Genomic DNA, 12,225 nt, shown 5'->3' on the forward strand with positions numbered 1-12,225 from the left:
TCGGTGGCTTGCACTCCCAAACCTATTTGTAGAAGAGTAGACAGATTTTTATTTGTGTGTGCATTCTACTCTGGGGTGAGCAGCCTTGCTCATTCTATGTTCATCCCTGCAGGGTATGACATCCATTTTGGGACTTTAAATGTCCACTGTTCTCAGTCCTGGCCACTGTTTTGGGTATGTAATGTTTCCCCAGTGTAGATGCAGAAGACAAGTACTCCAAGATGTTTTAATAGGTGCATTCCCCCAAAGGTCAAAAAAAGAGAAGGTACAAACAGAGCAAGGACCGGACAGTCCACAGCACTGGGTCCAACAGTCACATTTCCACACTAAACATTCCACAAATACACCCGCATTCCATTTACTACTCAAAACACTTCAGCAGCCACACAGCTCAGCATATAACACCTTAGCTCTTTACAAACCAAAATCCATTTGCCTCTACATTCATACAGCCCATGCTTCTACTCCCTGCCAATAGACCTACATTCAAAAAGAGTAAGACAATTCTACCAAATTAGTGCATGGCAAACTGTGCGTTTTATATCCACAGGAAACTAGAGCCACATCAGCGGATTGAGAACTGTTAGGTTTTAGCCCCATGTTCAGACACCAACTGCCTTCTCCACACTGAAATCATAAAACCTTACATCACCTATCACCCTTTGCCTATCACAATTCCCAACAATAAATCTGAAAAATGCAACTCTATTCAAGATTCAGACCATGCCATTTTCCACTATGACTGCTTAACACAACACTTTCACCACCTTAATGGGATGGGGCAATCTAGATATCCCTTTATTGTCATCTCGTATGAAACCACTGACCACAATGGACCACAGATCTTTGTTCCCTGATCGTACCGCCCTTGCAAATCAAATAATCTCTCATCTTTATCTAACATTACTCAATCAACTCAACTCTTTGCTTCCTATTGAACTTCACACAACACCGCTTGGACAACCTCCAAGGACACAACTCAGAAGCAGCTAATTTGCCTCTTAGTATCTCCAATGCAGTTCATCAAGTAAAAGAGAATGGTTTAGTCCTGTAAGCTATTGAAGTAGACTGGAGTGAGGTACACTACACAAATTAGACTTTATGGACAAGTCAATGGCCTTCTTTAGGCACAGTTCGTAAGTTCTACTTGTCCACTGTCCTCTGGATGCAACAAAGCAATTGTCTTACTAACTATGTATCTTCACACAAAAAAAGATTTTTTCTAAAATATGTTCCAAAGTTATCACTTATCCACTAAAACATCCCCTAAAATGTGATTACTATTCCATATTTCCTTTAGCAACCAGTTTAGTCTCCAGCCAGTTGCAGTATAAGTCAATCGAAATAAGAGTAGAGTATAGTATATTTGCTTGTAGAACATGTGGCTTCCACACCAGGATAGAAATGTCAGAAAGGCACACTTTTATGAGGCCTCCCCAATGCGAAAACACAGAGGACTTCCTCAAGCTGGCGCCTTCTGGTAAAGACGCCGTTTATTACTCATCAATGCTGGTTCTTTGGTGAAAAATACTATTAAATTACAAATTTACTCAGTCTCATTATCCAGATTGTGATTTTATAACAAACTTGGGCCCGGGAATATTCAGGTCCTGATTTAGCGGGGCCTGTCTCTGAAGGATATTCCCTCTTTAGGCAGAATTGCTTGAATAAATCTAACAAGGATGTTACGGTGGTCTTCCAAGATAATTTTCAACGTATTATTGTACCTTTTACCTCTCCATTTTACAGGCCTTTCCATTTGATATAAAAATTTATGATTCACTTTTTCAGGACTGTTTATTTACGGTCCTTCTGGTCCAAGGGCAAGCTTTACTTTGTCACTAGGCACTCTTTAAGAACCTCTTTAGCTTAAGCCGAATTTTATGATTCTAAGCGATTTAAATTTGCATCTTGAAGGACCCTCTAGTAGGGATATGGTCTTGCTTACTCGCTTAACGTGGCAAGTTTTGACTTTTTGCGATTTGTGGAATACTCAAAATCGTGCAGCAGGTCATACTCTTGATGGTATTTTTACAAATAATCCACACCTTCAATGTTGGAAGTGCTTCCGCTCAGTTGGTCTGGTCATTGGGCAGTATGTTTTCTGTTTAAACTGCCTGCAATAGCAGACTACAGCAGAGTCACATGCCTTAATGATAAGATTCATGCCAGGACGAAAGTCTCAGTTAATAAGGGCATTAAGGGCAAGATCTCCCACACTTTTACAGGATGTCGACCAGGCTGCGCCACAGGAGTTGCTCAGCAATACTCTGGATAGCATTGCACCTTTAAGAATTGCAAACAACCATAGGAATAAACCCACAGCTACCTAGTTTTCGCAGACCACTTAGGCTTTTGAAACAAAAAAAACAATCGAAGGCAAGAACGTAAATGATGGTTAGGCTATGATCCTCATGAAAAAGCAAATTACAGGATCTTAATTCATGAGTATAAATGGGCTATTTTTAGAAAACAATCTAAATACTGTACCTCTAAAATCAATAATAATCATAACCCATTGAAGGGGCTCTTTAAAATAGGCAATATGCTCTCTCACCCCAACATTCCAGCTAATTTGGATGTCTTGCAGATTCTCTGCGGTAACCTGCCAATTGTTTTTCCAAACTAAGATAGGTAACATCTATCTTGAATTCTTCGGATCTAATGATTTGGACCAGTCAGGCCTTTCAACTTTCTTTTGCCTCTCCATTTTGCGGGTTAAGGCCCTTATTCTTAGTAACATGTCTGGGATCTCCCCTGGATCCCCGCTATGGTAAAGTATTACAATTGGTTCCTGACACTATGCCCAGCTACTTAGCTATTAAGTTTAACCTAATTTTAGAGTCTGGTTGTTTGCCAAGGGAGTGAAAAGAAACAATAGTTATCCCCCCTATTTAAAAAACCTAACCTTGACCCTAAAGCCCTAAAAAACGATTACTCTATATCCTTTATGATTACGCCCGGTAAAATACTAGAAAAACAACTCAATCAGGAACTAATGACTCCTATTGATACGCATGAGCTCTGGGATTCATCTCAAACAGGGTTCAGAAGCAAGCACTGTACTGAGTCGGCGCTGGTGGCAGCAATAGACGGTGTCATAACTGTTGTGGACGGTGGTGAGGCTCAAACACTCATCATGTTAGATCTGTCTGCAGATTTTACACTGTTTCTCCTCATTTCTGGGGCGTGGCTTTTCAGAGTTTGGGATTAAAGAAGACATGCTTATATTATTGCGATCTTTTCTCTCAGATAGGACTCAAACAGTAGTGTGTGGACAGTTTTCTTGCAGACCTTTTTCCGTACCCTGTGGTGTCCCACAGGGTTTGTCTCCAAGTCCTACTTTAATTTGTACATAATACCTCTCGCCAGGCTGACCTAGTCTTTCTGTTTCGGTGTGTTGTCGTATGCTGCCAACACGCAGATCATTACTGATGGTGTCCATTCGTTGCAATGACTTTTAGAAACTGTATGTGGGAAATCAGCAACTGGATGCTTTTCTTACATCCCAAATTGAATTATGCAAAAAGGTAGTTCTTGCCTTGGTTTGTTCCCGGCTGGATTACTGCAAGGTCCTTCATTAACCAAGGCTCTCTCAGTAAACTTCAGGCTCTATCTACAAAGTGCAGCCGCTTGGCTTATTCTTGATATTCCCAAATATCAGTTGGTTGCTCAGAGCCAATTTGCACTGGCTGCCAGTGAGAAAAGGGGATTATGTTCAAGCTCTTCTGTCTAGCGCACAAGGCCTTACAAAACCTAGATCCTAAATTCTTCTGATGTATATTTCAGTGGTATTTACCTAGACGAGCTCTTCGCTCTGCTATGGGTAAGACAGTTGCTGTGCCTAGAATTCGACGTGCAAGATGGGGTGGCAGGTCTCTCTCTTATGCCACAGCTAAACTTTGGAACACTTTACCTCGCCATATTATAGTAACAGAAAAAAACATGATGTTCAGGAGTAACTTTAGAACCTGCCTTATTACTCAAAATGTTATTAGGTCTTTGGAGCTGCTGTTTTGGGTCCTGTTGATTGGGTTTGGGATGAGCACCTTGAGGCCTTCAGATATGTGTGTGTTTTATAAACTGTTTTTCATTTCATTTCATACATCTCCTTCAACGCCAATACAGAAAGAGGCTCCATTAAGTGATTAGACAACTTGTAGCAAGGCCTTTGAGGAAACCTGACTAGCAGCAGGAACAACAAAGTTTGCTGCTTTAATACTGCTTGTATATACACTACAATATTGTAGCCGCCCGTTACCTCCGAGCCTAAACCCAGCACAAAAAAGGCTGCCAAATTCTGCATTTGTCACAAAACATTACCATTTATTCTTGACGGTCGTTAGAAATTAACTTTTAACTTAAAAGGAGGAAACACCTTGTCTCCAAAGCCAAAACAATTATTCTCCAATGCAAATTCAGGTCTGAATTTGAAGGAAGCCTGAATATCACCATTTGATTTCTTCTCTTTTGGAAAGTGTTATTTCTCACTTTCACAAGTAGCTAAAGTATGGCTTGTGATCCTTGCAGATGGCGAATTTGGCTACCTACAAAGATGTGGAAAAAGGGTCAGCAATCTTTATACCAACAACTCTTTTTTCCTAATGTGGTAGTTCTTTTCCTTCATTCAACTTTCTCAAACTGTATTTTATCACTATGTGTCATAAATCTGATTAAAGTTGAAACTCAGAGAAATGGATGTTAAATACGCTTTGTTATTCCCAGCCAAAATAAAAATAGTGACCAATCAGAATTTCTGGTTCCTCAGTACTCAGTCAGAAGTTTGCAGGGGACTGGGCTGAACACCAAGGCCAAGCAACACACTATTCCTCCACAGATAAATGAGAGCAACCGAAAATGAAGACCAGACAGAGGAGACAAGAAACTCATAAGACTGCCACTCTGCGCCCTGTCTCTATCCCCACTTAGAGGCAAGCCAAGAAATTTAAGGGTGCAGCATTATATGCAGCAGCCCTACAGCCTAGACCCTCAAGTAACCAGATGGACATTACAGAAGCAAGCAGCAATCGTGGATCTTGAGGCTCATCAACAATATCAGATTCCGAAGACTTTATGAGCATAGCTCCTCAGAGTGCAGATGAGTATTTGTATTCGTTCTCACTGTTGTCCCACTGCCCTCTGAGTGTCTAGGAGGGATCTAGTACACATTGAGCGATGTGGAAAGTTCGGGGGGGGACAAAGTGCCCAAGTGGAAAGTACAATTCACAATAAGTTGTTGTTCCCATGAGGAAGGGACCTGAAGTGAAGCCCTTCTACTTTGCGACTCAGTTAGCACCAAAACTTTGGGATTAGTAATTTACCAATGGTTTGCAATCAAAGTTCTAGTGTAAAACCTCCATTACATAGGGTACCGAATAACAACTTAGAAGAGACGCCCACAATATACCCCTTCATATTGCGATTGGGTATACATGTCCAATCTCCATTTTGGAATGCTGTAAAACTGTAAAGACTCCTTAAATGAGATCAGTACATACAAAATCATTTTTAGTGGTTGCAAGCCATCTGATTTTGCGAACCAGAGGGTTTGCAACTGATTAAAATGTTAATACATCTAGAAGATGGTGCTTTAACAATAGCCTCAACCAGGTTCTATTTTTGTTCTAAACCTGTGCATGAAACTGTGTGGCCTAAGTATTCAACTGAAATATGGCTAAGCTCACAGCTGTTCAGGTTAAATGTTAAGCCCCTTCATACAATATACTTTAGATGGCTTGTTTCAAGTTTAAAAAGGTCCTGACTAAATACCTATAAATAGTATTTTAAGCTAAAGCAAGTGAATTGCCAAACCGTTCATACATTAATCTATATAAAATAGATGACTAATCAAAATTGCATCCATAGGTGGATGATAAGAAAAAAAATGCACGAATATGTTAGGTGGTTTCTTACTGCTCTACATGGGGTCATTGAGTACTTCTGTAGGAACAAATGATGGCCTTTTCATCAGGAGAAGAAAAATCTGGAAGCATTTAGGTTCTTTGAGAACCATCTGGAATATACTCATTTGGTCAGGTGGTGTGAACTTGCGTGATGATTTGTTTAGTTTAAAAGCTAAATCTGGCAACTGGCAGTTTGTATGTATATACTGTTATTTTGCAATTAGTATACATTTTGCATCATATAAGTTAATTTTGAAGAATTGACATGACCCTGTTTTTTCCAATCATTATTAGTTTTGCACTTCTTAACCAGGGTTTAATAGAAACACTCAGGAGTTTGGATGCTATAGGACCTCAATAGGGGATTCTGGAAGCACATACATTGTTTGCTCAGGGTCCTCTAAAATTCAGTAGTCAACACAGCTTTCCAAAATATAGAGAAACACATAGCCGACATAAACTAGGTATGTTCAAGGAAAGACCAGATGAATGGTTACTAAGGATAGCATGCATTTTGGGCGGGAAAGGCAATTCTAGTGCAAGTATTTCAACAGGAAGAACCTCCCCTTATAAACATTATGCCTGGCATAACCAAGAAGACAAATCATTCAAAGAAATAAAAGCACATAATAAAACAAAGTATGTAAGGGTAATTTTATCAGTGTAAATCTCTCCCCCACCCCCCGGGAGTTTAAATCTCTAAATCGTTTCATGTGTCTGTTCAAAATCTGTTTTTACGAATTCTGGTGGGCCGTGCAACTTTCTACATACGTTTGTGGTTCCCAAAGACCTGTGTGCTCTAATTTTCTGTAGTATATTGGTAAGGAAAAGCCAATGTTAACAATATTTATTGATTATTCTGTTTTATTTCTTCTAAAATGTGGTTACTGAATTGTATTTGCTTGAAAACTGTCAATAAATGCATCGAACCCTAGATGTACTGGAATTAAATGAAAATATACTGCTTATTTTGGAGTAATCAATTTTATATAAATACCATTTATTCTGGTTCAGCTTCGGTCTGTTACCACTTTTCTTATTGACAACTTTTATTTTTCCATTTTCATATCTTACACCTTCCAGTCTGCAATGGAAAGATGGAACATACATGTTTAACAATATACTTAACTTGTTTTACAATTAAAAAAACCCATTCAATATTTCCTTTTAAAACGTATTTGATTGTAAACACATTGAAATGAATACTTAAATGTATTGTACGAGAGAGTAGTGTATGATAATGATAGTGCACAAAGGGAATTTTCAGCATCAGTGTGAAATGAGGATACAAAATTAAATTTGATTTAACTTGAGCTGGACTGAATAATGCTGGTGTGAGTACTGATGTGACCTTGCTTTGCCACCACAACTTTACCGAGATTAAGCAAAGAGCTTATTTAGAGTTTGAAAGATTTGAGTCATCCGCCACTAAGTCGCAGAAGTCCCATCTGCCCAATTTATGATCCATAGAGACTTTAAATAGAGCGGACATGACAAGCCGCACTTTTTAATGGATTTCCTGCATCTGCCAAGTCCTAAATAATGCCCAATTTGGCTTGTAAGAAGGGGCATGGCTAAGAGCCAGACCAATTTAGCACAATAAATGTGAGCGCCCGCCGAGAAAGGACACAAGCATTGGCATAACGAATAGGTCTCGCCTTTGGGACCTTATAAGTGTTTAGCTATGCAACAGTTGATGTTGTTGCACCAAGGATATTGTGCTGGATAACTAAACACTTATAAGGTCCTAAAGGCGAGACCTATTGGCTATGCCAATGCTTGTTTATTATTGATTAACCGAACACACACATGATCAACCACAAAACAGATTCTTGGATTATAGAAGGATTTGGGTAAACACGCGATCCATACAAGGCCTGTTCCTCCAACAGGCCACTCTCCTCTCATAAAATACTTCAAGATTCAGGAAACCGTTAAAGTGGATGTTGCAACAAATTTGTTGAATTAGATCGATGCATCTGTTCCTGGGGCTGCGACTTTCTGCAAAAACTTGCAATCTCTGGGGTTAGATCATTGTGCCCTATTATGAGAGGCCTCATTGTGCCCTATTATGAGAGGCCTCATTGTGCCTTTTTATGAGAAGCCTCATTGTGCCCTTTTATGAGAAGCCTCCTTGTTCCCTATTATGAGAGGCCTCATTTTGCCCTACTATGAGAGGCCTCATTGTGCCCTATTATGAGAGGCCTCATTGTGCCCTATTATGAGAGGCCTCATTGTGCCCTATTATGAGACGCGCCCCCACAGGCCAGGTCCATTCAGTGGTGGGAACTACTGCGGCTTTAGGCGGGTTGTCCAGACTTAAAGCATATTTTTTCTTTTAGTCTTTTTTTTTCTTGAGGAGGGACTAACAGCTTCTCCAACAATAAACATCTGCAAAACCCATGACAAAACAAGCAGCGACAAAACCAACTGCGGTTAAATCACTATATATTAAAAGAAAGTTGTAAGATATTAAAACAATTCCGCACTCAGTTCATCTGTCGCTTCAAACGATCACCTTAGAAGTTCAGTAATGCGCAGGTGAAGCCACCATTCAAACCCTTCTCCAGACTCTCTCAGGTCCATCTCTATCTCCCATCCTGCAGCACATTTAGAGCAGTACATATCTAACGAGCTTGCACAACGGGTAGCAGCATGCTTCCTACTCGAGCCCATGCTGTCATGTTTCAGACTGTTCATTGCAGAGCACAGAATCTGCTTTGGTTTGAGTATGACTTTAATGATGCTATCAAGACCCTTTGATGCGCCTCACTGTCCAGGGAGTCACCGCCCGTGCTTAGCAATCACCCACATTACTACTCTCTTGCAACAATCCACACATGACTTCAAGCAGACCACCCACCTACCTTTGAACAGTTTGTTTAACACTGCCTGGTGCACCGCTCCTTGCTGCCCACCACACCTCAGTTCAGCCAGTAGGCCCAGAAGTGAAGTGACCGCGTGGTGCCATTTTATCAAATATCTCCTTGACTACCTTGGTGGCATGTAGTGAGGTGATGAATTGTGGCAGCGCAGTCATTATACCAGGGCTCGGGTAACAGCCTATTTGTTTATAATCACATTAAATTGGTGTCTGGATTCTCACTCAGCTCTGATCTCCCACATTTCCACATATGTGCGTAGAAAACATGTATGTGGAGGCAGTGCTGGCATGACCTGCCGAGCCTGTTAACATCCACTAACATCCATGTTGAAGAGTATTCACCCACTACTTTAAAATCTATCCTTACACGAAAAAAGTCTGGAAGTTTACTTCTGACAAGGGGCGGGGCTACGACATTTGTCAGGGTGGCGAAAAAAGAGTGTAGAAAAAGTGAATTTGGAATCGTTCAGCTCACTTTCGCATGAGCAAATACAACATTTGTGTTTTCCTGAGGGGTTCTTGGCTCTGAAATACCATGTTTATCGTTACTCAACTCAATGGCATACGTTTTATTCACCATGGAATGATAAAAGGCTGAGTGCACCCACCATGGATGCATGCCTGTGACCATGTAGATGTGCTCGTGTGAAAACAGAATTCACAGAAATCTGCGAAGAGTACAGTTTCCGTCCATAGTCAGGCAACTTTTGCAAATTCTTGAAATTCATAAATCGGCAGCAATGCAAAGACACATATCTTCAGAGGCACTTTTGTGTCTTTTTTTTTAGGATTTCCCGCCTAAAGTGTTCATGTGCAAATCGTCCACAATGGTTTTCCAGGGATTCTCTTTCAATGTGTTTAAATATGTTAATGCATCGATCACATTTTACGGAAAGATGCCTTAGAGAATTGGTATAAAAAAAATTGTTCAAAACGCATTTTTTTTCCAAGTAGCAATTTTTGATGTGCTTTATTTTGAAAGCAAAAAGTCAACACTCCTGCTTTCATGCTTCTGCATTTAATCAGGACGCATTCTTGAAGAATTATACCTAGCCAAACATTGTTACATTTTGCAAAGATGTGCACACGTTTTGTATTGGACACCGGTCAGTAATGCATCCACTGCAGGGGCCTGTGTTTAACCCCATGGTCACAGGTTCAAATCCCGGCAGGTTCACTCAACCTTTCATCCATCTGAGGGCGATAAAATGAGTACCGTTGGGTCACAATAAACAGCTGTTATTCAGCGCCAAGAAGTCAGGGATGAACGTGCGCTTTACAGATTACACGTTATGTAATGTCCCAGAGAAAAGTGACCGCCCTGTCCAAAGGCTAGCTCACTACTCATACCAGACCCTGATGCACAACATGCTGGGTCCCAACCTATATGGCCTCACATCAGCCGAGGTGTGACTCGCACAAACACTATGTATTCTCGCACACACTGTGCAGGCTTAGATACCCCAGCAGGGTGTATAAGGCCTAGCCTGGCATTCTCAGCGGCGCGGCCCCTCCATTCAGGCTGCCTTTGCTGTGGATGAAAGTGGTCTTTCGAATCTGTTTGGTCGAGGGTCCCAGCAGTTTGCATCACGTGAGGCATCTTTCACAATATGTCCTCTCGCTGTAAGCGCGTGTTGAAAATCCATTTAGGGGTGTCGTAAACCCTTCACATGTGGTTTTGCACAGAGAACCACTTAATCAGATGGCAATGCAGCTGGTGTTTAAACTGTGTGGAAGCGTTCCCTTCTTCCCGCTGGCAGGAGAAACTTCTGTACTGAAATGGAGAATGCAGACCTCTCCTCGTTTGTTGGGTTGCTTTTTTGTAGAGCTCACTACAAATTGTTCTATCTTGGATAAAGTGTTTCTTCGAATACTCCTCTGGATAGTACTCACATTATCGACCAACGAAGGAAGAGTGTCTATCTTGGACATTCCATGATGTGCAGGTTTACCCATTGCTCCGAATAAGAACCACTTACCGACATATCCCGCCCTCACCTTTAACCCGGCAGGGGTCGCCCTTTCCTGGACCCCAATGGGCGGAGTGGAGTACACTGGGGAGGCCAACCAGGTGGCAGCTGTGCATTAGAGCACGAAAGCTGCGTGTTTAGGAACTCATCTTTAAAGAGGCCAATGTCTGTATGGTGCAGAAGAATCACATGTGCCAGCAGGGGAAGCGGATTGAAGACACGAGTTGCACTTGCTGGTATCAGTGAAGGTCACTCGTTGAGCTCGCGGTGCTGCGGTGATTGTGTCACAAAACCCAGCTGTTTTGCAGCCGCATCATCTGGAGGCTTTTAAACCAATCAAAGCTGCCCTAGCTGCATAAAACCTCCATGTTCACTTCTTCCTGCAGACACTCAAGCTGCACCTTCGTAATGAGAGTCTGCAACCGTGGTCAATATTTGTTTTGTGCAATTTACTCGAGCAATTGTTAATTCATTTCAAATGTGAATTGTAATTGTGCTTACTAATACTGTAGTATTTTATCGTTCGCCTCTGTTCTTCCAAATTAACGTGCCTGGCTCTAAATTAAAGTGTCTGTTCCTAACCTTTGCACTATATTGGCGGGACACATGGATTCCAGCAGGTTCACAGAGTGATGTTAAAAGGGCATGCAAAGACTTCTGCTGCTCGTACTCCCCCCGCCCTTTCCACTCAGCGGACCGAGCATGGAGCTGCTGATTCACTAATCTCTCCCTGGGTTGTTGCACCACCACAGTGTAGAGATCTCAGGTCTAATCCCGTCCATGCGGAAATGGCTGGTTCTGTCCCAGTGTTTCCCCCTTGCATTCTAGAACTCGTCCTAGTTTAATAACGGAATACAGAGGACGGAAAAACCCGGAATGAAAGAGCACGTCCTGGAAGCATGAATTGCTCACTGGTGGGCTTGGAAAACGTCAGAGACGTAGTAAAGTCGGGGCCTTTTGTGTTAAGGTTCCAGCCCTAATTTACAATATGTTTAATCGCATGCAGGGAAAAATCCAAAAGTAAAAAAAACAAGAGCGCGCCTCACGCTGAAAGGAGGCAGCAGGGGGAGGGGAGAGAGGAGGGGCCCTGTGCCGGTTTCCCTTGCGGGAGCGAGCAGGAACCATCTGTTAATTACTAACAGATGGTTTTGAGAGCTGGTGCCTCGCGGGCTCCTCGACCCGCGATCCCAAAGGAGAAGAACCGGAGCCTCAAGTGCTCTATTTCGCGACTTCCCGCCTCCCCCCACCTGGTAAAGCAAGAGGTGGGTCACCAGTGATAGTCGGTCACGGCGAGGAGACTGGAATAGCCTATAAAGAAGGTCCTTGGCCACAGATGGCAGGTCAGCTTCCAACAAGGGAGGGGGGGGGGAGGGTTGGCCGATGTTGGGCCCGATTTCTCAGATCCGCTGTTCTATTTTGGTTTGCTCCGCATCGGGAGAGCATAAGAGCGGTGTCCACAGCTGCGCCG

At 42.1% G+C, this 12,225-nt stretch overlaps 1 protein-coding gene across 4 annotated transcripts in view; it reads right to left on the reverse strand.

The window, feature by feature from the left end:
- Window positions 1-12,225, reverse strand: part of IBTK (inhibitor of Bruton tyrosine kinase) — a 700,505-nt gene that overhangs the window by 316,105 nt on the left and 372,175 nt on the right. For all 4 annotated transcript variants that reach the window (XM_085611015.1, XM_085611017.1, XM_085611016.1 and 1 more), the window contains one exon: window positions 6,901-6,987. In XM_085611015.1, coding sequence (XP_085467141.1) covers window positions 6,901-6,987 — 87 coding nt within the window. The remainder of the gene's footprint in view (window positions 1-6,900; window positions 6,988-12,225) is intronic.

The sequence above is a fragment of the Triturus cristatus genome, chromosome 6 (assembly GCF_964204655.1).
Source record: "Triturus cristatus chromosome 6, aTriCri1.1, whole genome shotgun sequence".
In the NCBI taxonomy this organism is placed as follows: domain Eukaryota; kingdom Metazoa; phylum Chordata; class Amphibia; order Caudata; family Salamandridae; genus Triturus; species Triturus cristatus.